Below are 27723 nucleotides of genomic sequence, written 5' to 3' on the forward strand. Positions count from 1 at the left end.
AAGAAAGAAATCCAGATATGAAATAGGCCTGATCTCCCTCAATAGTATCCCTAAAATCAAATTCACAGTGATAATTTTAGCTAGATGTTTTTCTCCTATCTTTCTGCATGTTTGAAATAAATCCTGTTTAAATGAACAGAACAACTAGCAAGGGTGCACATAAAATTGCCAATTTAGAATGCAAAATCTAGTCTATATGAAAACAATCTATTCCAAAATCAAGATATATGTTGTAGATAATAAACAGCTGCGCCGTGAGCGCATGATATGTCCGTCGTTTTATGCAATAATCATAGATAGTTTCTGAGATGCAGCGTGACATGTGAAACACACCGTTCTTGAAGTGTGTAAAGTTTTAAGCAATAATCGTAAATTGTTTTTGAGATACAGGGGGCCATGTGAAAACACACCTTTTTTAACCAAAAACTCAATAACTTTTAAATAAAATTTTAAACCATCACCAAAGAGTATACTGATCTTAAGATTAATATAACTAAGAAGTGTGTAAAATTTTAAACAATAATCATAAATTGTTTTTGAAATACAGCGCGACATGTGACCCCCCCCCCCTTATTTTTACAAAGAACTCAATATCTCTAAAATAAAATTTTGAATCAAAACCAAAAAGTATACAGATCTTTAGATTAATATAACTAAAAAGTGTGTAAAGTTTTAAGTAATAATCATAAATTGTTTTTGAGATGAGGCGCGACATATAAAAAAAATATCCCCCTTTTTTTACAAAATACTTCATAACTCAAATATAAAATTTTGAATCATCACCAAAAGGTATATAGATCTTTGAAGTATGTAAAGTTTTAATCAATTATCATAAATCGTTTTTGAGATACAGCACGACATGGGAAATGAACACACCCCTGTTTTAGTTACAAAGTCCTGCAACTCAAAATATTTTAATCTAATTTTCACCGAAAAGTATACAGATCATTTGACCATCATAAGAAACAACTAAATTTCATGAAATTTGGATAAGTTGTTCTCAAGTTACGGTGCGACATGTTTACGCTGGACAGACAAACGGATGGACACCGGACATTTATATACCATAATACGTCCGGTCAAAATTTTGACGGGGCGTATAAAAACAATCAAGCATTATAATCTCTACTTTGTTGTAAATGTCATTGAAAACACCAAATTGGTTCTTTGCTAAGATTTTTATTTTATTGGCATAAAGTTAGAAACTGATATTTGTGTTTACCATTTTATAGAAAAACACTTTTGAATCAGAGACAAGATATAAAAAGAAGATGTGGTATGATTGCCTTTGAAACACCTCCACAAAAAACCAAGTGACACAGAAATTAAGAGCTGTAAGTCACTGTACAGCCGTTAACAATGAGCAAAGTCAATACCATATAGTCAGCCTTAAAAAAATGTAAACAATTGAAACAAGAAAACATACCGCATAATTGATGTATAAAAACAAAACGAAGAACACATGTAAAACATCAACAAACGACAACAACTGAATTACAGGCTCCTGACTTAGGACAGACACATACATACAGAGTGTGGCAGGGTTAAACATATTTGCATGATCCCAAACCTTCCTTAACCTGGGACAGTGGTGTAACTTATAGTCTTGTTATTCAAAATGTTGAACTGAGCAAGATGAAGAAAGTTTAATACTTTAATACGAATGCAATGGATTGCAAAAAATGAAGTACATATGTATCATCACTTAAGTTTTCTTGAACTAGTATTTATTGTATTTATAGAATTTTTAAAAACATAGGTTTACAGTAAAACTGCCGAGATAGATAAGAGTCCAAAAATAATGTTTAACCAGGGTCTGTCATTTTAATGATTTGCTAACTGTGACCATTGATAACAAAAATTGACAATTTGTAGGGTAAGAATAATAGAATTGTAAAAAGTAAAATTACAAAATTACTGAACTCGGAGGATATTTCCAAAAGGTAAGTCCCCAATCAAATGGCAAAATCAAAAGTTCAAACACATCAAACGAATGGAAAACAACTGTCGTATTCCTGACTTGGTACAGACATTTTCTTATGTAGAAAATGGTGGATTGAACCTGGTTTTATAGCTAGCTAAACCTCTCACTTGTATGACAGTCGCATCAAATTCCATTATTTTGTCAACGATGTGTAAACAAAACAATCAGACACAATAGGTAAAAATATCAAAAATAGGGGTAAATATTGTAACAGACAGTAAGAAAATGTTACCAAATATCCTTTAATACATTTATCGACTACAACCTTATCTCTAGATATTACCTTGATTAAAGTTTAATTACATGTGTTGGTAGTAGATAAAAGCATGGTAGTACTGTCAGGTTTGTACTTTCACTTTGTACCTTTTGTTAGATATTTTAACATGCTTTGTATCGACTTGAGTTGATGTGCTTCCCTCAGTTTTGGCTTATGATCCGGATTTGTTTCAATTATACAGTCTAACAATGATTTTTGGAAGCTATTTTTTTTTATCACATAATATTGAATTAAGTGTTAGTCTGCACTGTTTGTAAAAATCCCAGTCACAATCATATCACAACAGGGAGTAAATTGACAATGAAGTTATGTAAATATAGGCACATGGTAATTACTTAATCTGAATATATAGACATTTGGGAGGGGCTAATATGTCAATAACCTGTTGATACCAGTGTCCAGCTGTTAATCCCCGACCACAAGTTCTGACTAGTGTTACTTAAATCTATTTATGACGATTGAACAGCAGTATACTGCTATTAACTTTACTTACATTCATTGAAATCCAAAATGTTGCAACATACACGGGCATAGCGAACCAGTTGTGATATATAAACACCGTAAGATTGTGCATACGGAACATTACCAGTAATGAGGAAAATAGAAAATTAACTATAGGGAACGATCGCAAAATCGTACCTTTTGTTGTAAATTTTAGTATAAAGTTTCCCATGTATTACTTAAATATTTTAAGCAAGGACAGTTTTTACCGTTTGCATTTGATTTATTTAGAGTTATTTCCTTTGGGTAAATTTCGGCAGTATATTAAGAACAATCTTGATTATTTAACGAAACAATATCACCAAGATAACGGTAAGTGTTGTTGAATTAAGCAATTAAATGCAATTTATACGAGTCTTTACTGTGTTTGGTCATGAACTGTGGTTCATACAGTACAAGCACTAGTCTGATATTAAAGGGGCACAATTGGTGTCCATATGAATACCTACAGGCTGTCGATAAACTTGAGGAGGCTCGAGGGTATACAGATTTCAGCAAAAATTGTATTTTATTACAAATTTTATTTATTTCACTATTAGTTTTTACTTTACGATATGGTACAAAAATCAAGCAAAAACATCATTTTTTTTTGGCCCCAGATTTACTCATCGGTGACCAATATTTTTTATTACTTTTTCAAATAAGCTTTACTAATTAAACAATTGTAAAATTTAAGCTACTTCTGTAATTAATTTCTTTTTTTACTTCGATATTACCTCTATTTCTCCTATTAGTTCAACAACAACAAAAAATACCTTAACAAAAATGCATGATACTTTCAAGGGCAGATTGTGAGATTAAATTAACGGTGACCCCATTTTTTAAATTTTATTTTTCTATTAAGTAAATGATAAAGTTCATTTAGAGAAGAAAAAAGCGAAATCCTATATTTAAAATAAAATTGGATTTATACCCTCGAACCCCCTTAATTGACAAAACGTACATGAATATTATCAAAGAGAAAAATTAACAGCTTCAATCATCTCATCACACCTACGGAAACAATATATAGCATAATTACCACTCTCTTAAGAGAAGAATGCTTTGGATGAGTTCAAACAAATATATTTGGAATCATATTTATCAAACGACCATTTGATTAAATAAGAAAATCATGTGGAAGTGTAATGTAAAGAACTGACCATATGTAAATTCCGTACTTAATCCATTAGATCCCTTTAGTAGTTGAATAATAAATTGAATTTGTCCTCCATCTAGGTTGTTGAACTCTTTTTTTTTTTATTTTCCAGTATGAATGATACTTGCATAAAGATTATATTTATACAACTTATTTGTTTACACCAAGAATTTATGTGAGACTACTATGCATATATTTGTTCCCATATTTTTCATAATTTTAACTAGTAATGGACATGGATTATATCTGCATATATATACATATAAAAAAAGAGAAAAGAATGAAAATGAAATATGGTTCCTTAACTCATGAACGACATTATGACAGTAGAAAACTGAAAGTATGTCGTTTTCATTTTTCATATTTGTATTTTGAATGCTTAGTTTTTCTACGTGTACTGATTGATAATTCATATTTACTCAGTTATACTATTTTTACTTAAATAAGTTGAAACACATAATGTATATATAAAGCTTTCCATCAATGTATCTTAAATAAGGATAATGAGGCTTGCTTTAAATACATAGTCAGTAAACAAATGGGTCATTCATTATCATGTTACTTTGTCTTGACTGCAGATTTGGTGCACTCAAATATTTGAATTTTTCTTTTTATCAGTAATATATAATGTCTATATTGACGTGTTTACCATTGATAATCAGTGTTATCATACGGGTACAAGGGTGCGATAGGATAACTCAGTGACTATTGTTTTTGGTAGTTATCCTATATTTGGATTATTTCTAATGTAACGCATTAAAATATAAGAAAACTAACAAATCAGGTGAGACAATTATTTACTAGTAGAGTGTCACATTTATATAGTTATGAGTTTTAACAAACAACAGGATCTTTGTCGGTTATAGTTATCTAAATTTACAGAAAAGGACGAATAATTTGAACAGTTATATAGATAACCCATGTTAATCACGACAACTTAAATCATGTTTAATATGTTGTATTATTTCCAATATCGACTTTTATATTAATATATCTAATTTTCGTGCCCCTTTTATTTGCAACTTTATATGACATGTTATTTGTAGATGTCGTTAACCTTCTGACAAGCTAGACTTGCTCTAAATATCTATTTATTTTATATATATATTCTTTTGCACTTTTTATAGAATGAACTTGTGTTGTTTTTTTCAAAAACCCAAATTTCAAAATTTAACCTCATCAGATCAATAATAAATGTTGGTCTTGCATTTGTATAATATGGCCACTAGTATCTAAAAAGGGGTATGTCTTTTCTGTTAAAGTGTTTTAGGCATTGTTTAACTGTTGTTTACTGTTTTGAAAATATATATGCTGTTGTTATTGACTAATTCGCTGTATAATTTTCTTGAAATCTACATTGTTGTTAACTGATAGTATGGAAAAGAGTCTTATTAACATTTATTTTATTTTTAAAATCACTGTTTTCTATTTTATTATCAATTGAATGGATGTTACTGGTTATCGGTATCAGTATTTTGAATAAACTGTTATCTGATTTGAGCAAAATAAAAAATTGTCAACCTGTTAATGGGCCACTCTTGCTCCTCTTTAGTATTAGACGGTTTATTGTAAAAATAAAAACAACAGGTAATATATTTCCCAATGTGTGTTTGACTTTTCATCGTTCAGACTTTCCGTCTTAAGTGTTCAGCGTAAAGGAAAATCAACAAAAACGATTTAGATTATGCAAAATTATCTGATTTACCATCACTGGGTCCGTAACACTGAGTGTTTAACATATTAAACCCAACCAATTAAGGATTATGTACCCTTGTGTTGCTTCAATGCTAAACATATGGAAATTTTATAGAAAATCCACAGCCTTTATCCTTGTTCTATCATATTTGGCAATTTGATGACCGATAGATATAGAATTATTACATGCAGTGCTAGCATTGATTTCTTTAAAACAAGTTATTGGTTAGAACAAATAAAAATATGGACTAAATCAAGTACACCTTTTAGGGTGCGCTCGAATTTAGTTACTCTGCACGAGGTATTTTGGAATTTACAGGTTGGTTAGAACTTTTTGTAAAAAAACAAACACTAGTACATCATAGAAAAGCAAGTGAGTAATCTATGTTTCAAATTTTATAACAAAAATCTCTGTATTAAAGGCTGTGGATTTTCTGTACAAATCTTGGTTTATTTGCCACAAAGTACTCCTTTTCTATTAAATGCATTACAACACTAAATAATAATGCTTTTCATCAAGTTTCCCCCTAGTATATGTTCAAAATGGCCTGTCTCTATTATTCATTATATCTGTAGTTTTGATACAATTAATGTTTAAATAATTCGTACAAAAATGGCTACAGAAGGGTACATAAACCTTAAGGATTTCAGTATTTGGATCACTTATTACATACAGGCATTATGATAAAATTCGAGTTTGTCCAATTTGCACAGAGACCAACATTTATATACTCTGCGCAAAATATTTCCCCCTACTCCCTATCAAGATTAAAATTCCCAAAGTATTGAATATATGTTCACCTGAACATATGTGGTATGATTGCCAATGCATTTTTTAGTTTTCCAAAATAAAATAAAAGATAAAAAACAGTTTCTCTCTTTATAATGTTTTACTTTACCTTACCTTCTTTTATTGTTTAATACTTGCCATCAGTTGTCAATGAAATGATGACAGCGGGATAATTTTATCGAGGCATAGATTGATGACATGTTGAAACTACAATTATATAACACATTTTATACGAATAATAAATAATTGCAGGATAATTTTTTTTCAAGGTATGGACTGTTGACGTGTAAAGGTACAATTATATTATGTAAAGCCAATCAAAAGATGATTGTTTTTATTAACTTGTGTTTTAGATGACGAAGTATGTAGCAGTAGTTTTAGTAGTACTCTTTGCAAATCTCCAGCAAATTTCAGCTAATGTTTTTGGTTTTGATAACTCAGTATGTACATATATCAAGGTTTCAGGTCAGTATACTAAACAATTGTTGATATTAAAAGTAAAATCACAAAAATACCGAGCTCCCAGGAAAATTGAAAATGAAATTCCCCTAATTAATTGGCAAAATCCAAAGGTTAAGCCATCAATCGATAGGATAACACCTGTCATATTCCTGATTTTGTACAGGCATTTTCTTATGTAGTAAATGGTGGATTGAACCTAGTTTTATAGCTAGCTAAACCTCTCACTTGTATGACAGTCGAATAAAATTCCATTATATTGAAAACGATGTTTAAAAACAAAACAAACTTACACAATACGTTAAAATTTCAAATTGGGTACAGCAGTCACCATTTATCTTAATCAATATAAAAACAAACAGATATGTACTAAAGAATCACAAAAAGGCACATAAACAAAGGACATCAGCAAAAATTAAAGACAAGAATACAAAAAAAAAAAAATACCATAACACAATAACGGGATGTTTAAGTACAGAACCACGTCATATGTAACAAAGAAACACAAAAGGCTTACAGACAAAGCACATCAGCAAAATTGAAAGACAAGAATACAAATATTTACTATTACACACTGACGGGACTTATAAGTACAGAACCACGTCATATGTAACAAAGAAACACAAAAATGCATATAGAACGGTATTTCATTTTCGACAATGAAAGTATAAAAAATAGCTGAAGTCAATAATTATTAGATGTTTGAAATACAAAAGTATATATCAGTTGTTCTGAGTTGAAACACAAAGTTCAATCAAATGCTAAAAAAGGTATATTCAAATTCGGCCAACAAGTTGAATAATCGTACCAAAACAGATTATAACATATTAAATACATTCTTTTGTTGGCTTTACAGAAGGTGGACCTATGCCCTCATGGTCAATAGGATACTCTACAGATGTTGAATGGAAGATGTTAGGCAAAAAAACCGTTGTCGATGTAAAAGAATTCTGGGATCCTATAGACGAAGTTAGAAGCATAACAGCTTCCATCGAAGGAGTTACTGTACAAAATATTATAAGCGATAAACATACGGAATATTATACTATCGTCAATAGTGAGTAGAATCTTATATAGTAATATAAAATATACTGAGCACGGCACCTTTTATCATGAAGAAATGTATGATTTTCTATCTTGATCATTTATTGATAATTTTGACATTTACAATTTCCAAATCTTGTGAAATTTACAACCGACTGTTCGCAGATGTTTTCATAAATGCCTGCTTTGGCTGTACTTGTTCACCACATATGTACAGAACATGACTGCATTTAATAATAGAAAACTTTTCTATCTGTCTTAATGTTAAAATAAGTGAATGTAAAGATGAATCTTTATTTTCAATTTGTCTCGTGATTAACCCTTCAATTGTGTTCAGTGTCTCCGACTTAGATGCATTTTAGCGGCTTTATACGTCTATGAAATACAATTTGCATTGAAATAATACAATTGTCAATTGTACAAAGATATAGTTTTAGCACATGTAATATCGCTTTCTCACGATATATACGCTTATACTATTGTTCTGTGTATTAAAATTTACATTTATATGTTAATATTACGTATTGCTCATAACTTTATTTTTTGTATTTTCTGTTATTGATATACTGATTTGTTATTCATGATAAAATAATTCATGTAATTTCTATGAAGAGGAAATTAGATAAACGAATGAATGAATAAATGAATGAATGAATTAATTAATGCATAAATGAATGAATGAATTAATACATAAATGAATGAATGAATGAATGAATGAATGAATGAATGAATGAATGAATGAATGAATGAATGAATGAATGCATAAATGAATGAATGAATGAATGACTGAATGAATAAATAAATAAATAAATAAATAAATAAATAAATAAATAAATAAATAAATAAATAATAAATAAATAAATAAATAAATAAATAAATAAATAAATAAATTAATTAATCAATGAGTACCAATAACTGTTCTAAAGTTTTTAGAAACTATCAGTGATCCTTCAAATGTTATTCTGTTAATTCTTAAATTTTCTTATACACAAGACAAGCAAAGTGAACTGGTTGTTTAATGTTAAAATCTGTAAAAAGAACAGTCTGAATAAAATCAAACCTCTAACATGCTATTGTTTATACATATGTCGCGCATATTAGAAAATAGTCATATATATGTCGCACGGGACGTATTTGAAAACGGTAAAGCGCTGGGAGGTTTGATTTTAATCGGACTGTTAACACGAACTGTAGTCGTCGAAACCATATGCATGCCAATTATTCTATCTTCAGATAAATGTACAGTTAACAATCTAGAAACAGAAATGATATTTTTCCCGGATATATATGGACTACAATGGTTGACTATGACTAAAGATTGGTATAAAATCATGCGTCAGACAACGAAAGTATGTATGGCTTTCTTTCTTTGTGCTGAAATAATCCATCATTTTCTACGTAAGAAGATGACTGTACCAAGTCAGGAATATGATAGTTTTTATCCATTTGTTTGATGTGTTTGAGCTTTTGATTTTGCCTATTAATTAGAGACTTTCCTTTTTTGAATTTTACTCGGAGTTCAGTATTTTTATGATTTTACATTTTAGTTCGAAATACATGATAATAATATATAAGCCGGAATTATAAAAAAGGTTATAATCTTGTATCTCGTTAATATAGGATTTATCCATTTATATTTGGTGGGCGGCCTACGTTTAAAAAATATAAGTAACTGAAAGTGAGACAATAACTTCAGTTGCTTCTTCTTTCCTATTTTCATTTGATATAGCATACTCTTGTTTTTTTTCTGTATCCAGTCATGAAGTATAACTGAAAGCGTTATCTTTATTTATTTGTTGAATATATCGTGAGGGCGATGTGGATTGTGTTCTCTTATGAACGTGTGTTCATCTGTTTTTCTATTACGCAACACTTTTCATTTTTTTTGTCATTGCGCATATGAATAGTTTTCTTTCTTTCCTGGCTTTGTTACTGTGCATACCTGTAAATTTATTTCAGTGCTATTTGTTTTTCAGACACATCGCTTTATTCCCTATTAATACTATATTGACTAGAGATATTATTCTCTCTTATATGATAGAAAATGATTAAAATATACAATTTAAACTTTTTTTCTTACAGATTCAGAATAGTTCAACAGTCATTAGATCGATGGATGTTGATCATTGGTCGTCGTGTCTCTATGTATTGAATTTTGATATTACAGCACAAGTAGATATATATTTTGCAAGTGAGTATTCACACATTATTCAAGATGCTTTAAGTGTACTTGTCGTTAGGTAAGACAGTGTAGGAATCATTATACCATGAATGTGTAAAAGGTTTTAGGCAATGTGTGTTAACGAAATCCCTGACTATTTTACCAGTACCAGTTATACATAAATAATGTTCATTGAAAATTGGTAAAGCAATCCAGTTGGGAAATAAATACTGTAACGTGGAGGGAAAAAAACTTTACCGTCAATAAAGAAAGAAATTTAACAAAAAGAGAGTTATTGCTGTTAATATTTTATTTATTTTAAGTGAGTTTCTTCGGATAAATGTTGACAGTATATTCAGATAATTCTTCATTATCTAACGACAAACTGTCAGCAAAATAATGTTAAGTGTTGTTGAATTTTTCAATTAAAATCGAGTTCAGACGGGTTTTTACTGAGTTTGGACATAACAGTACAGTTACAAGTCTAATATTAAAGTAACACACTTGGTGGCCATAGGAATACCTACAAAATGTCGATAAACTTTATTGCAGAAACGTACATAAATTATTGGAAGAAAAGGCTTTTCATTAGTTGCAGTTAATAAATTGACATTCAGATTTTCCTAACGACCATGTCATTAGGCCGTTCAATTCTCACTGAATGAAATATTTCTCGTCCATTATTCTTTATTGATTCATAACTAAACTAAAACATTCACAGAGGACTTAGTATTATATATATATATATTCATGCATTAGATGAATGGTGTTTCAAAATTATAATCACCAGAGAACAGAAATACGTTTTATATGACGATGAATAACTAACACTCAAACTTTGAAAAAAAACCCAAAGTTGAAAAAGAAATGAACCAGAGTAATCATATACATTACAGACATGTGAATATCTATTTGTTTAATGTCCAGTTTCTGTCTTCACCAACAAACATTTCACATATACATTACAGACATGTGAATATCTATTTGTTTAATGTCAAGTTTCTGTCTTCACCAACAAACATTTCACATATACATTACAGACATGTGAATATCTATTTGTTTAATGTCAAGTTTCTGTCTTCACCAACAAACATTTCACATATACATTACAGACATGTGAATATCTATTTGTTTAATGTCAAGTTTCTGTCTTCACCAACAAACATTTCACATATACATTACAGACATGTGAATATCTATTTGTTTAATGTCAAGTTTCTGTCTCCACCAACAAACATTTCACATATACATTACAGACATGTGAATATCTATTTGTTTAATGTCAAGTTTCTGTCTTCACCAACAAACATTTCACATATACATTACAGACATGTGAATATCTATTTGTTTAATGTCCAGTTTCTGTCTTCACCAACAAACATTTCACATATACATTACAGACATGTGAATATCTATTTGTTTAATGTCCAGTTTCTGTCCTCACCAACAAACATTTTATGTTTTTCCATAAATAAAGAATACTAAAAATACATTCCACTTAAAACTAAGTAACAGTTGTAACATTAAAAACGAATAGTAATGATGAAATTCTATTAAAATTACAGATTTCCAATTGCATTTGTAAAGTATATATAAAGGAATAAAAAAAATCAAACCATTCTGTTTGGTATTTAAAAAAATACGATTGACCGGTGCATACTAAGTCTTTCAAAAGCTGGTTTATCAGTGATCACAGTTATGAAAAGTTACAAAGCAACTCAATCAAGTGATAAATCTAAGTTTGTTTTAACATGCTTTTTAATAAGTTTATAGTTGCATTTACAATTAACGTGTTTGTTACAGAAAACTGGGCCTTGCCACAAAATGACCCAAACGTTTTCATACCAGTGCGTGTTGAAGTTCGAGGGAGAATAAATGGAACAGATTCCAATGCCTTTCATGTTGTTGGAGATTTGTATAATTTTAATGCATCTCCACCAGCCGATCCATTGAATTTACAGGTATTTTACATATTAAAGACTTTAATTTAAGAGAGCAAATAAATATTAGAAACCAGGAAACGCCTTGAATATGAAATGCATTTTTCTTATGGGTCTAAACACATTCGTAGCAGTTGAAGGTTTAGGTTTGATGGTTCCCAATGAAGGCAAATCAAGAAAAGCGTTTCGGATGCACGAAAATATTATTTACTAATGATATACATAGGTCTATTACACATGTGAATCCACCCTTTTGTCCTTACTAATTTGGAATAAATTAAAAACAAAAGTGCAAGGTACCGAAATTGATAGAAAAGACTACTAAAGTTTGCCTTTAACCCTAAATATCTTATTTTCGATCTATGAGTTTGACTGCTCCACTGGTAACTTTTGCCCCTCTTTTACAATTTTTTTTTCGAAAAACTAAGGATTTTCTTACCCCAGGAGTAGATTGCCTTAGCCGTATTTGGTACAACTTTTTGGAATTTTGGGTCCTCAATGCTCTTCAACTTTGTATTTGTTTGGCTTTTAACTATTTTGATCTGAGCGTCACTGATGAGTCTTATGTAGACGAAACGCGCGTCTGGCGTATAAAATTATAATCCTGGTACTTTTGATAACTATTTACTGATTGAAAACAATTAAGATAATAAGAAAGTCAAAGACTGACGAGTTTCCATAGTTATGACAGGCAGATTTATATGTTTAAGGATTTAAAATGTCATTGAATATTTCGTATTCAATCATTAACTTTCTTCGACATAACACAAAACATGATTCTGTAATGAAGAGTATCCAAATTGTATCGGTGCTTAAATTCACATCTAATAACTCATGTTTTGTTTTATTTCTCCAAATATTTAGAACAATTTTACTATAGCTGTCTATTCATTTTAAAGAAACAAATGTCTGTAAATTTTTCAATTTTAAAACGTAACTGTTTGTGGAAGTCCTATGATAACGTTTCCATTTATTTTCTTTTTTCCAGTAAAGGCTTAATCGGTGTATATTTATTGTGAACGTTTTCAATATATTTGTATATCTAGCTATGCTGAAATACTTCCATAATGTCAAATCATATAAATACAAACTATTTAGTCTCGAAGCAAATTTCTAAGGTTTCTACTGCTAATTGGGTGCCTTTTTGGTACAGTGACGTTATACTTCCAATATAAATCATCAGATTCGTGATACAATTAAGCAATTTGTTGTATCTATTTTACGAAACACAGAGAGATATGGTATGATTTTACCATTTCCTGCATAGAAAAAGCTTATTTTCTCCCCATATTTTCTCTTATTTATGCATGATTTTATGTTTTCTTTTCTTATAAATTAAGGTAGTCAATCACATCAAAGAGCCTAATGCTCGAATTTTTTTCGCTAAATATTATGATATAATTTAGTAAAAGTGAAATAATATCATATGATTTGTAAAAGTGGGTTAAATGATCGAATCAAAGGAAAGTTTTATACTGCATATATATCAGCGCATGCATATCTTTGTATATCTAGTCTTTATCCTATTCTGGCTCCATACATATTATTCTGATTTTACGGGTGATGAATTTATATCAGATACTTTTATATGTCCGCACATCTGACCTTTTTGCGATTTCCTCATTTTATGTCTTTCACCTTGACAATGCTTGAGTTGTATCTTAAAATAGGTTTATGAGATATTATATGAAAAACGGTCAACTACTTTTGTCTACAGACTTAACTCATCATTTTTCTTTTTGGAAAAAATCTGTACCAAGTGTGTGACAGTTGCTTTCTACTAGTTCCTGTGGTTGATATACTCGATTGTTTGATGTTGTCCGGTGTTATGGACTTCTCCCTTTTTTAATTTACTTTGGAGTTCGGTATTTTTCTTTATACTTCTTACTTTTCAAACCGACAATATGAGATAAAGAACTATGTATGCATATGAAGTATTTCAATTTATTATTATTTTGAAATTTAGTTCACCGATTGTATGATGGATACATGTCATTGGTATTAGTCTGAGATTACTGGATAAATCTGGCAAAACAGCCATTTGACGTCAGTGTAATCTTGACTCCTTGTAGAAAAATGTGGTATTTATATATAGAAAATGACGCCTTAATATTTATCTTCAGGTGAGAATACTTCAGTGCATGCACTCTTCCCCATTTCCATTCTCAGTTTTATTGTAAATTTTAACACCACAGTTGTTAGATTACATATTTTATTTGACATTAATTTTTTGCAACCAATTGAAGTTTTTGTAAGTATTACATTATTTATTTATTGAAGGCGCCTGCAGGTATATTCTGTCCTGGGAAGTATCCAGGGAAACCGATAATGAAATTGCCTGATAGTTTCTATGGAATTATTGAAATAGTCAACAGAGAGCAGTCAACAATAATGTTCCAGGAAGTGAGATTCTATCATTTATTGTATTTTTGTTTTGACGCACTATAGAAATGGTTTTTATTAAAGTTATTAATAAAATGATTCAACAAACAAAAACAAAAAAAAACCCCACCATTGAGATACCAGGCGTATGAATTGTTACGACAGACGACCATTTCGTCTATATAAGACATGTCAATGGCGCTTGAATCCACATGTTTTTTTCACACTCTTTTCTAAGCATTAAAACCATATTTATCCCACAATTATCTTCGGAAATACCTATACCGTGTAAGTTAGGTATATAACAATTGTTTTCCATTCGTTCTGCTGGTTTATAAAGTCTTTCGTTTGATTTTGTCAGAATTTTGATCATCAAAATGTTTTTTAAAAGAGGAGATACCAAAAGATAAATGAAAAACAAATTGTAAGTAAAATAAAAAGACACAACGCTATGGCTAAAATGAAAGCAAAAACAAAAACAGAAAAAAAAAATCATTTTAACATTAAAATTCATAACCCTAATATGTTTCATTAGTAATATCTTATCCTGATTTTTATTGCTTAGATATTGGCGTCATTTTACCCATTTAAATACTTCTTACAATTGAAAAAACACACGTCTTTTACCTACTTTTTTCCAATTTAGGGTAGCAGAGAATAAGATTTATTTACCAATAAGCGATTTAAGAAGGATTAACATGTTTATGACGAAAACTTTCTGATGTTCAATGAAATGAATTTAATCTAAGATACCAGTTATTGTAAGTACGTATTGAAAGATGACTTGTCTTATAGCAAACGAAAATGTGAAATACGGCCATTGATTATTCTTGTTCTAATTGTGCATAACCAATTACAGATATGGTATCATGCTGATCAAAAGATAATACGATATGACACAAAGACCTCTGATGGAAGTGATTCGGATCCATATATGACCATATTAGACTTTAAAACAGGTATATTTCCGTCAGTTGATATGACGTTGGGAAAGAGCTGTGAAAAAGAGGCATGATATCAAAGGGTTAATTTAAAAGCAAAAGTCAAGAAAAACAGAGAGCATTCTGAAAAAAAACCCAGATTGAAAGACAAACAGCAGTCATCAAAACATTCAACAGAAAACTACAGATTGAGCAACATAAACCTTACCTTATCAAAAACCGAAAGTTATGGTGGAAGAAAAGATGTTTTCATCGTGTGGTGTAGCTAGGGAGTCATTATCATTTCGTGAGACTCAATCGTTTTACTTCGAATAGTCATGAGGAAATGCAGTTTTAAATCCACTCTTGTTTCGGATTTTTCTTGCAATCTGTGTGACAGTGTATGAGTTCTGTCAATTTTAATGAAATTCTTTCTTTGTTTGAGTACTCCACCTCATTGTATATTATTTTCAACTGAAAGGGATTTCAAATATTGGACACAAACATTGTACGACATCTTTTTTCCATGCACGCACAAAATACTGAAAAGCAAGTATGTCAGACCCTTCTTATTATCAAACTTAGGTCAGTTTCTAGCTCTATTTACAATGGAGTTCTAAAAATACATTTTGAATAACTGAATTTAACATTTTAAACCCAAATCAGATGTTTAATTCCAGATGTTAGGTATTTTTCGCTTACGTTTTGACGTCGAAATGATTCTTGTTATTTCAGGAATCCGTTATAAGATAGATAAATATATAGGCAATTGTGAGACAGAACTTGTTGTGGTCGGAGATAACTTTGTTAAAGCAAAGAGTTTAAACAGTAATAACATTGCTATAATGTCTGTAACAGAATTCTTTCATCTAGCCAAAGCGTATATACAGTATGTTGGAAAAGTAAGTACCGAATAGTTTATAGTAAAATTAAATTATAATAAATAACTGAACATATAATATAATTGCCACAAACCCTTTCAAAATAAAATGGCTGCAAAAGATGAAACTAGAGATTAAATTAAATAGCTCAACGTTGATTTTGTATTGCTGCAAATGAGATAACTAGAGACCAAGTTACATAGCTCATAGTACGGCCGTCAAGAATAAAAAAAAAACGTACCGCATATAGTTAGCTCTAAAAGGCCCGAAAGTACAAATGTAAAACAATTCAAACTAGAAAACTAACAACCTGAATTATGTCAGAAAATAAAAGAAAACAAATATGATATACAACTACAAACGACAATCACTGAATAAAGGGTCCTGGCTTGGAACAGACGAATACACAATGTGATATAGGCAAACCTGTTTGCTGACATCGAACCTACCCAAAATAATTTCATAAAAACCTGTACATATAAAATTCCTTAGCATGCAATTTTTGTATTAACGATAATTGGAATATGAATAACTTTCTATTTTAAATATATGTAGTCAATGGAAATATTAACTATTTTCCAAAGAATTATTTCATGGATTTTTGTTTAAATCCATGTAGACATTTGTACAGAATAAGTCTGAAACAAAAGCATTTTATTTTTGTAGAGATTGACACGAGGTATTTTATGTGACGTATGGGTAGGGACGTACTTCGATGATTCTGTGTCAAGAAACTTTACTGCAGAATGGTATTTTGCTGCTGTAAGATTTTTAAATAACATAGGAAACAAATGGTTAAATTTATTATCAAAGCTCTTTTTATTTTTAATAATTTGTGGTTGCAGTTTTGCTTCATTCAGGTTGAGTAGATTATTTATTTTGTTTACTAATAGATAAACTGGTACACTGAAAAACTACTTACGGACTTTCTGTTTTGAATTTTCCTCTGCGTTTGGTATTTTTGTTATTTCAATTATTATGGGTCTGATACGAAAGGCAATAGTAGTATAACGCTGTTCAATAGTCTTAAGTCGATTTAGCGAAAACAAATCCGCGTCACAAAACAAAATTGATGGAAACACACAAAAGAAAAACATAGAAACAACATAAACTGAACTGCTACAAAAAAAAAACCCGCCAAGATACTTAAAACAGACTATTTTGTTACAACTGTCATATTCTTGACTTGCTACATTGCATATTAAGAAAACATGGTGGATTGAACCGGGTTTTATGGCTAGCCAAAGTGTCCGCATATATGGAAATGTTGAAACTACAGATAAAATGACTATATTGACGTGACATGAATACCGTACAAATCAATGCAAGAACACTCAGGACAGAGAAATAAATAAATACATGATATAATACATAACAACATGTAAACCACAGAAAACAACGTAAAATATCCATTAATGAAACAATAGAATTATGAGCTATGCGAAACACGAATGTATCAACGCCAATAAATGTAACAGGTAAATGTCAAAAAAATAGAATATAGAAATGGAATAAAGTTTGTAATGGTGTTATTTTATGTATTTTCTTACCATTACAAGAATATGAATATATAATATTTGTATTTTCTAAACAAGTCGGCTCACTAAATGCAAACTGTGTTAAAACAAATAAAAAATGTGCATATAGTTGCTTTAAACTAAAAATCAAATAATTGAGATAACTGATTATAACTTTTACACACTAATAGATAATAAAAATAGAATTCAAACCACAAACGAAAAGACATCACACAATATCCAATAGACCTTACAAAAAGAACATCTTAACCTAATACATGAATATTGGATGTATGAAAACAGAGAAGTCTAATATCAATATGATTTCCCACTGGCTAAATCAGTCATATTCGGGTATATGTCACATTCGGTCATAAGCAGACCAGACGACGTAGATGGTAACCCACAATTTAAGACGTGGTAAAACATGTCGTTAGTTAGTTTAGACACAGACATATCGTATAGATTAACCAATTCGTGATGGTGTCCATACTATGACATTTTTAAACTTTCCTCCCATAATCTGTTAGAGCAGTTTCTGCGTAAGGACTAAACTCATGTATATGAAGTTCGAATAGTGCAAACATGCACAATCATAACGTATCAACTGAGATATGTAAACAGCATACGATGGAGCAATGGTATGTTACTGCTGGGGAATGGTAAATTTATTATTGGGTAGTGGAAATCGCTCCGTTGGTCATAAATTTTAATGTGAGGTCGTCCATCAGTATCAATCTTGAGGAAGAAATCAAGATGTGAGGCAGTCCTTCTAGTATCAGTAGCACACTTAATTTCAAGTTAAATGGGGTATATTAGATGTAAGTACTCACTGAAATATGGGTTATTCAGTAATAGGACATCCTCAATATATCTGAAAGTAAAATTAAAGAAATTCGCAAGGTGCTTTTTCTTTTTGTCTTTTAGACCATACAATCAGTGTTGTTCTTCACAAAATACAAAAAACAAAGAATGGTTGTAACCAAAACAAGACATTTATATCTGAAATTCCTATTGTTATAGATAAATCTCAATTCGAGTTGATCTTTCAGTTTAGCATGGGGAATAGCAGTGTAAAGCGTTGAATAAATCAAAGTTCTAATATTGCTTCAAAATTGCAGAGATTTTGATTTAATATTATGCAGTAGCGTGTAGCTCTTTAGAATCTTTAACAGTCCACATGTATGTGATTGACACCACAGGGTGAATATATCTTTTAACAATATTTCTGAAGGCCATCGTTTACTGTAGAAAATAGTAGTCTTGCCGACTTTAGAACATCTTCCCCAGCTATGTATCGTTCTTTATAAGGAGTTTTGTAACGTTTTGGTATCCAGTATAATGACGGTAGATTTTCTTCGTTTTCTTTGCTGTTAATATCAAAGGAAAGAAGGACAGATGTCATCCGTTTCAAATGATGTTAAAGAATATGTCGGATTACTAGTTTTGCTGTTTATTCCAAGCTCTTTTGTAGGACATTCTATATTAAGGATTTTACACAACAAGACACTATTACTGGACGCTTTATCTGTTGGAACTATGACATATTTGTCGTGCAAAGTTCTTATTCAACTTGATTGGCTTGGGAGTCTATATTGAGGTCCATTGTCATGGTGTATAATTTCTGAGACCATGACTTCTATTTCGTCGAGCAGAAGTGTTAAATAATTGTAATGCATTAACAATACTACACCTGGAATCTTTGTCAAGTTTCTTTGACACAATATTGAAAGCAGTAAAATTAACATTCTCATGGCTGTGTGTATTGTAATTTGTGGTGGTCATTTTACTTTGAAAGTAGGTATCAGATATTAGTATATCATAGGTTTTACAATTTGTGTGGTTACATTTGGAAATAGTGCAATAATGCAAGTTGTTTTTGAAATCTGAGATATCTGAATGTTTAACAGTACAGTCCAGAATTGATATTGATATATCATAATTTTTAGTGTGGTACGAATTTGATGAGCAAACCAACCGTTATTAATAAGTTTTCCTATCTTCTTTCTCCTGTGGTTAGAAATTTTAAAAAATGTGATGTAATTTGTTAATGTTTTATTACAGCAAGGTTGGACGGAAGCTGTTGGACTGATTTTGCAGACGGGATCTTTTATCAAGATGGATATTTTTGGGGTACTATGACATATTATATTGTAAAATTAAAACTTTATTTTTTATATGTACTACTACTTTAAATTAGTCTTTTGTTATAGATTTAATTGATAAACAAATGAAGCTCATCATCATAAGATTTATATTCATGAAGTATGAAGTTTGTAAAAAAAAGTATCACATATTATACAATTGCATTAACATTTTCTGTGATATTCCTTAACATATAACATTGGAAGACAACTTACCTTATTAATACTAATTAATAAGGATTTCTTAAAAATCATTAGTTGATACATATTAATAGACAGACGTGATGTGGACTATGACAGTTGTTATCCACTAGTTGTATGTGTTTGAGCTTTGATTTTCCGTTTTGAATTTTCCTCGGAGTTCAGTATTTTTGTGATTTTACTTTTTGCATATTTTAGGGAGCCCAATATCCCATGTCATATCAGATACACAGAATGGACCCTATAGAACCATCTCTATCTTCATTTGACTTATACAATTGTTTTAAACCAGCCCAAAAAGCTCATGTAGTTGCACGTTTTAGTGGTAAGTATTCAACAGTAGACTATCATTCAACGTATCAGAGGGTTCCTCATATCTTGCATAGATATTTAATTATTAAAAGTAAAAATGAATCGTAAACGGATGGTAACGAAATGTTCATTAAACTTAATTTGCTTCCCATGTTTGATATATAATTTATCAAAATCAATTCTCTTCAATGGTAAGAAATGATTTTTATACCGTCTGCATTTGTCATGGATATTAATAAGGAACTATGCAAGGGGATTGGTATATCAATGTTTTGTAATGTATGCTTTTGGTTCCATAACCAAAATAATATATCTAAAATGCTTAATTAGCTTTTGAACTCGACTGATCTGGTGTTTAAATATTTCCTGGTGTACGAGTTTACCCTTATCATTGAAAGAAAAGATTGCAAACCTGAGGTCTTTTAATTTATTGTTATTTTAAACTACCCGTTAAGTAATTAAAATAAACTTATCATAGATACCAGGACTAAATTTAGTATATACGCCAGAAGCGCGTTTCGTCTACAAAAGACTCATCAGTGACGCTCGAATCCAAAAAAGTTGAAAAGGCCAAGTAAAGTACGAAGTTGAAGAGCATTGAGGACCAAATTCCTAAAAGTTTTGCCAAATACAGCTAAGGTAATCTATGCCTGAGGTAGAAAAGCCTTAGTTTTTCAAAAAATTCAAAAATTTGTAAACAGTAAATTTATAAATATTACCATATCAATTACAATTCATGCCAGCACAAAAAGTGCTGACTACTGGGCTAGTGATACCCTCGGGGAAATGAATCTCCACCAGCAGTGTCATCGACCCAGTGGTTGTAAATAAACTCATCATAGATACCAGGACTAAATTGTCGAATACCCTTTTACAGTATCCAGAGGAAAACTTATTTCACAGATAAGTCAGCTGTACCTTCAGGACATCCTACAAGCCAAGCTTACAGACTTAGCACAGATAGATTCTTCACGAATGACCAATATACTTGTAAGTAGAAGCTGTTTACTTTATGGAAGACTGTTATAACCGAATTTTCAAAGAAAAATATCAGTTATTAATTTAGTGATGTACGACACGGGGTCGATTGCACGAATTAATCGGCCGCCAAACAGTGTCCGTGCAATCACTTGAAAACGCTTTTGACGGAATCTTTTGAAATTTAGATATGTGGTTTGGTATGACTGATAAAGGTCAAGTTTGATTATCGTTGTTGATTTGTAGACCTTGAAATAGCGAAAATTGGTACTTAGATTGATTTTGGCCTGTCCATTTCTAAACCCTAAAAACATTCATTTATTGATATTACTCTCATTGATTCTGTATAGGTTTGAGATTTGCAAACATCATTTTCTTGCAGTAAATCCGGATTGCCATCAATCATGCGCTTTTAATATAATGAAATTGTGTGCAACTGTCATGCATTTGAGAGGTTTAGCTAGCTATAAAACCAGGTAGAGTCAAGAAAGGGGCTGTACCAAGTCAGGAATTCCACATTTTTTATCAATTAGTTTGATGTGTTTCAATTTTTGATTTTGCCATTTAATTAGGGACTTTCCGTTTTGAATTTTCCTCGGAGTTGGGTATTTTTGTTATTTTCCTTTTTTTTTTATTATTAGGTAAAATGGCGGATTTTTTACTTATATCTCGAATGCATTGCAATAAAAAAAATGTTTAACTGATGTTTGAAACACTCGTAAAACGTTGCTGTTTTCCCTTTTTATACAAATTTCTTACCAAGGTCTCCTTTATACTGGTGCTCATGTGATTCTGACAAATTTTATGCACATATTTGCTTATGTGTTTTAGTACTACTCAGCTTACTGCATCACCGATTAAGTGTTATTTGTACTTACATTAACAACGTGGTCGGTATCACAAGTGGAGCAAGATGTGCTTACCTTTCAGGATCATTACGGTTTTTTTTTTGGTTGGGTTTGTGTTTTAGGGATATTTTTCGTCTTCATTTCTGAAACTAGATATTTGAACAGATATTGGTGTACTACAGGTAATACTGTAGATTCATTTATTTTTATGGGTATCAATTTTCGTGGATTGCTGAAAACTGGTATATTCATGTGTATTGGATTTCCTTCTTTTGACAATCTCTGTATACAGAGCCTATTGAAAATACGCTATTCGTTGAACATTTGAATTCGTGGTTCACCTGTACCCACGAAACCCACGAAAATTGGTATCCAACGAATAATAATGAATCCACAGTACAATATTTATCCTTGCTGTATTTATGCAAGCATGGTGGGATAGGTTTAGAGTAAACATACGGCGAAGTGTTTTGTGAGAAGAAAATAAAATACATATGTAGGCAGTATAGAAGTCATACGTGTGGGAAGCTAGATTTGAATATCAACATCAAACAGGAAAATCAACGATATAATCTATATAAAATACGAGAAACAAGAAATACTTATGAGAATCAGTGTATATCTACTTTAAATAACATATTATACATTGTTATGTTTCAGATGGAATATTATGATGGAAATGAATTTTACTTTAGTGCAACACTTCTTGACAAAGCACCGCTAAACAATCCTAGACTTATTCCTCCAGCTATATATCAGGTTCCACTTTTTGCGGCATTCGACTTTTTAAGAGTACAAATAGAAGGAAAATGGTCACAAAATGTATCGACCAGTACAGGCGATGTAAGTTTATATGAAATATTTGGAATGGTAATACGATTTAAATTCTGTGATGCTAAAATTTTTATAGAAAATGATATAGGAAGATGTGGTATGAGTGCCAATGAAACAACTCTCCATCCAAGTCACAATTTATAAAAGTAAACCATTATACGTCAAGGTACAGTCTTCATCACGGAGCCTTAAATAGATATAGGAAGATGTGGTATGTGTGTCAATGAGACAACTCTCCATCCAAGTAACAATTTATAAAAGTAAACCATTATAAGTCGATGTACGGCCTTCAACATCGTTCAGCAAGCTATAAAGGGTCCCAAAAATTACTATTAACCGTTCAAAGGGAAAGCCAACGGTCTAATCTATATAAAAACGAGAAACAAGAAAAACGTATGAACTACATATACAGACGACAACGTCTGTACATCAGATTCCTGACTGAGGACATGTGAAAACATTTGCAGTTACATTAATGATACCAAACCTTCTCCCATTTCTGAAACAATAGTTTAACATAGAAAAACACACTATAAAATGTCATTCAGATATTTTTTATTTGTCTCTTTCATTTTGGTTCCCAGACTTTTCTTAGTCTGTGTCATCAATACCCTCTAAGATTTATTGTTTATTATCTTTAAAAGGAAAGTAAAAAACGGCAAAAGGTCAAACATAATATGACATTAATTACTTTCTGTCCTGAAGTATATATTTTTTGATTGATCATTCTTACTAATGCAATACTTATTGTCCAGAGAAAATTATGAAACTGTTTTTTTCTTTAATACAGCATGTAACATTTTACGGAGTGAACATTGTACAACTAAACTATCAAGCAGAGTTAACAACAACGACAGCGCCGACTACTCCTACTCTCCCATACAATGTCCCAACCCTTCCACATCCCACAACACCTCACACGACAAAAGTCCACACCCCACCAATACCTCCCTCGGTAACGACTGAACGAACGACTATAACTACTTTCATCCCTACTACTCCTTCGACTGTTTCGTCTACATTGACAACACAAATTACCTCTAGACGAAGTAAGTAAGAAACAATATCAAATTTTTGTAAAGATGAAGATGACTAAAATTTCATTTAATGAGAGAACGATGACTCGTAGAATAGAAATCATTTGATCGTGTCTACTTTGTTGTTAAAGTAATGGTCAGGAGCAAGAAGTCTTTAAACGTCTTAAGCGCAAAAAAATATTAATTTGCATTACAAAGTTTATATTTGACCAAAAACAATATTTTTAATATAGCTGATAATAACATGAGTTTTTTTTCTGTTTATAATGTTTTTTAATAAATTTTATTTCATAATGCGTAATAAAGCAACATTTGAAAATGCTGATGAAGAAAAGAAAATGATAACGATTGGAATAATAGCATTTTAACTTTTAACCCGTAAAAATTACTCGATAAACAAGAAAATGCAATTGTAGTGTTCTTTTTTACAGCTGCAACCCCCAAACCATGTATGTGTCCAAAAATAACATGTCCACCTGCTCAGACGCAAACACCTCTACCTCCGTCAAGTTGTCCACCAACAGTACAAGAGCCATCAGCTAAACCTACTAAGCTGAAAACAGAAATGCCAATAAAACAATCTACAGTTACGTTAAAGCAACCAACAAAAAGTAATCAGAACTGTTCAGCTTTAATAAGACAGATGCAACTTGCGGCAGACAACGCGAAGAAGAGCACCACAGGAGTTAGTAAAGGTATAAATGCTTCAGTAGAAATCGCTTGTAACTTGACATAAAGGTACCAGTAAAACCTTATAAACTCCTTTACAATCCGGGAGATAGTAAAGGTATAGTTGCTACAGTAGAAATCGCTTGTAACTTGACATAAAGGTACCAGTAAAACCTTATAAACTCCTTTACAACCCGGGAGATAGTAAAGGTATAGTTGCTACAGTAGAAATCGCTTGTAACTTGACATAAAGGTACCAGTAAAACCTTATAAACTCCTTTACAACCCGGGAGATAGTAAGATATAGTTGCTACAGTAGAAATCGCTTGTAACTTGACATAAAGGTACCAGTAAAACCTTATAAACTCCTTTACAAACCGGGAGATAGTAAAGGTATAGTTGCTTTAGTAAAATTCGCTTGTAACATGAATATGAAGGTACATACAAAAAGTTATAAACTCCTTTACAACCCGTGAGTTAGTAAAGGTATATATGCTTCAGTAGAAATCGCTTGTTACATGATTATGAAGGTACATACAAAAATTTATAAACTCCTCTTAATCCGGAAGTGCTTCAGTAGAAACACTTGTAACTTGAAATAAAGGTACAGGTATAACGTTATCAACTCTTCTAAACTCCGAAAGTTAGTAAAGGTACAGATGCTTCAGTAAAAATCACTTGTAACTTGAAATAAAGGTACAGGTAAAACCTTATAAACTCCTCTACACCACGGGAGTTAGTAAAGGCATAGATGTTTCAGTAGAAATCGCATGTAACGTGACATAAAGGTACAGATAAAAAGTAATAAACTCTTTTACTCCCCAGGAGTTAGTAAAGGTATAGATGTTTCAGTAGAAACACTTGTAACTTGAAATAAAGGTACAGGTATAACGTTATCAACTCTTCTTAACTCCGGGAGTTAGTAAAGGTATAGATGCTTTAGTAGAAATCACTTGTAACTTGAAATTAAGGTACAGGTAAAACCTTATAAACTCCTCTACACCCCGGGAGTTCGTAAAGGCACAGATGTTTCAGTAGAAATCGCATGTAACGTGAAATAAAGGTACAGATAAAAAGTAATAAACTCCTTTACTCCCCAGGAGTTAGTAAAGGTATAGATGCTTTAGTAGAAATCGCTTGTAACATGAATATAAAGGTACAGATAAAAATTGATAAACTCATTTACACCCTTGGAGTTAGTTAAGGTATAAATGCTTCAGTCCTAAAATAAATAATCTGATCCCCAATTTGTGGAAAAAAATATTCTGGTAAAGCAGATGAGAAAATAATATTCTGAATGTAGATTTATCCCATATCTTTAAACGGTAAATTAAAAAAAATAATCGATTGATTGTGTCGTAAACAAATTTCATTTGTTCACGCTTTGTGCTAAAAAAAACCCCAACAGTTTACGATAATATATATAAAAATATGGTGAAGTGTGTTTAAAATATTTATGAGTCTTTTATAGACGAAACGAGTGTTTGGGGTACAAAATTTAAATCTTGGTATCTTTTATGAGTTTGCTTCCTGAAATACACGTTGGTGTATACTAGTATAAGGATGACATTTATAAAAATCTGTGTAACGTTTGATGAACTTCTCTCTAAAATTAAGATTTCTTCTATGTAATTGCTTTACTTAAGACCTTCGTTGTATGTCTGAAATTAATTCAATTAAATATATGACGGTATTTAAGTTTTCAAGATAATGACTTAGTGACCTGCTGGTGACCTTCTGCTGTTGTCTGCTCTCTGGTCGGGCTGTTGTCTCTTTGGCACATTCCCCATTTCCATTCTCAATTTTATTGTAAGATGCTTTATTAATATATATGTATAAAGTATATTTCATTAATTAAGTAGGGTGGGTAAACAATTGTAAGCAGATACAGAATATTACAAGGCAATTGAACTTTAGAATGAGTAATGTGTTTATGAACTCCTTAGTCATGATATTGATTGACGCTCGTTAAATATCAAAAGAAATCTTAGAAGATAAAAAAAAACTAAGCGAATTTGTAGGACTAATTTTAATAGACTTATGTATGCTTTACCAATAAGGGCTCTTTGATTTTTTTATATATTTTTTTAATATATTTTAGGAGGAGCAGCAGGAATTGGTATAGCAATGTTGATTGTCGGGGCTGTAATGGGATTCATACTGACTAGGTTTTACCATGTAAAATGGCGTCGTAATAATCCGGGACTTATTAACGACATGGAAGATAACAACAGATATTAGACTGGTACATGTTGTACATGGTGAAGTAATCTCATATGTCCCTAGTATGATATGTATTTGGTCCTGGTAATTCTCCAAAAACTATTCAGGTTCTTCTTTGTTTGGTTAGAAAATAAATGTTGAATATTTACCTTTGTTTGTGGAATGAAGACTAACAAATGTTTCCAACTCTTTAGTACAGTTCAATATTGACAATCTATCATTTTAACAATAAAAGTACAAGACAATAAATGAAAAAGACTAACACAAGATTTTAAATATTGAAACAATGGCCCCCTAACAAGTATTAAAGATTTAAGCAGATATATGACGTAATTATCTGCTTATTGTTTTTCTTAGTAGTTAATTATCATCAGCAACAGCATTCAACCAATAGCTACTGCTGTGCATGTCTAGATAAGCGTACAAGTATTATGAAACAAGTTTTGTCTCTTATTCCTAAATCATGTTCTTTTTCAAACATTATCATCTAAGTTAGTGGTCATTTTAGTTTGTAGGCTTACTGAGCTTGATTTTGTTTCTGACAAATGATCTATATATCAGGTATAACATATATAAATTATGCTATGTTGTTACAAATGATACAGCTAAATGTTCTCTTTATCTTTCGTGTGCCAAGAAAAAGCTTAAATACAAATTCTGGTCTTCATTCTTGGTATTTGTCCAATAAAGGCAACAGTACTGATCAGCTGCTGATCAAAGTCGTAAATTGATTAATCGAGAAGAGAAACCGGGTCACAAATCAAACCCGAGGGAAACATTAACTTTAA

At 31.0% G+C, this 27723-nt stretch overlaps 1 protein-coding gene across 1 annotated transcript; it reads left to right on the forward strand.

The window, feature by feature from the left end:
* Window positions 1-4561: 4561 nt before the first annotated feature.
* On the forward strand, window positions 4562-27083 carry LOC143082569 (uncharacterized). The gene is made up of 17 exons (XM_076258298.1): window positions 4562-4684; window positions 6739-6850; window positions 7701-7901; window positions 9122-9237; window positions 9971-10079; window positions 11853-12010; window positions 14270-14392; window positions 15231-15330; window positions 16027-16193; window positions 16839-16934; window positions 19754-19822; window positions 20233-20359; window positions 21224-21336; window positions 22833-23015; window positions 23797-24055; window positions 24475-24738; window positions 26814-27083. The coding sequence occupies exons 2-17, from the start codon at window positions 6739-6741 to the stop codon at window positions 26951-26953; spliced, it is 2337 nt and encodes a 778-aa protein (XP_076114413.1). The 5' UTR covers window positions 4562-4684; the 3' UTR covers window positions 26954-27083.
* Window positions 27084-27723: the final 640 nt, after the last annotated feature.

This window comes from Mytilus galloprovincialis, chromosome 7 (genome assembly GCF_965363235.1).
Source record: "Mytilus galloprovincialis chromosome 7, xbMytGall1.hap1.1, whole genome shotgun sequence".
In the NCBI taxonomy this organism is placed as follows: Eukaryota; Metazoa; Mollusca; class Bivalvia; order Mytilida; family Mytilidae; genus Mytilus; species Mytilus galloprovincialis.

Excerpts from the sequence above, each read along its gene's own strand:
- LOC143082569 (XM_076258298.1), top strand. The coding sequence starts at position 6,739 with ATGACGAAGTATGTAGCAGTAGTTTTAGTAGTACTCTTTGCAAATCTC. Across the intron at positions 19,823-20,232 it reads TCAAGATGGATATTTTTGGG|GGAGCCCAATATCCCATGTC; the intron begins GTACTATGACAT and ends TGCATATTTTAG. Across the intron at positions 20,360-21,223 it reads TGTAGTTGCACGTTTTAGTG|TATCCAGAGGAAAACTTATT; the intron begins GTAAGTATTCAA and ends ACCCTTTTACAG.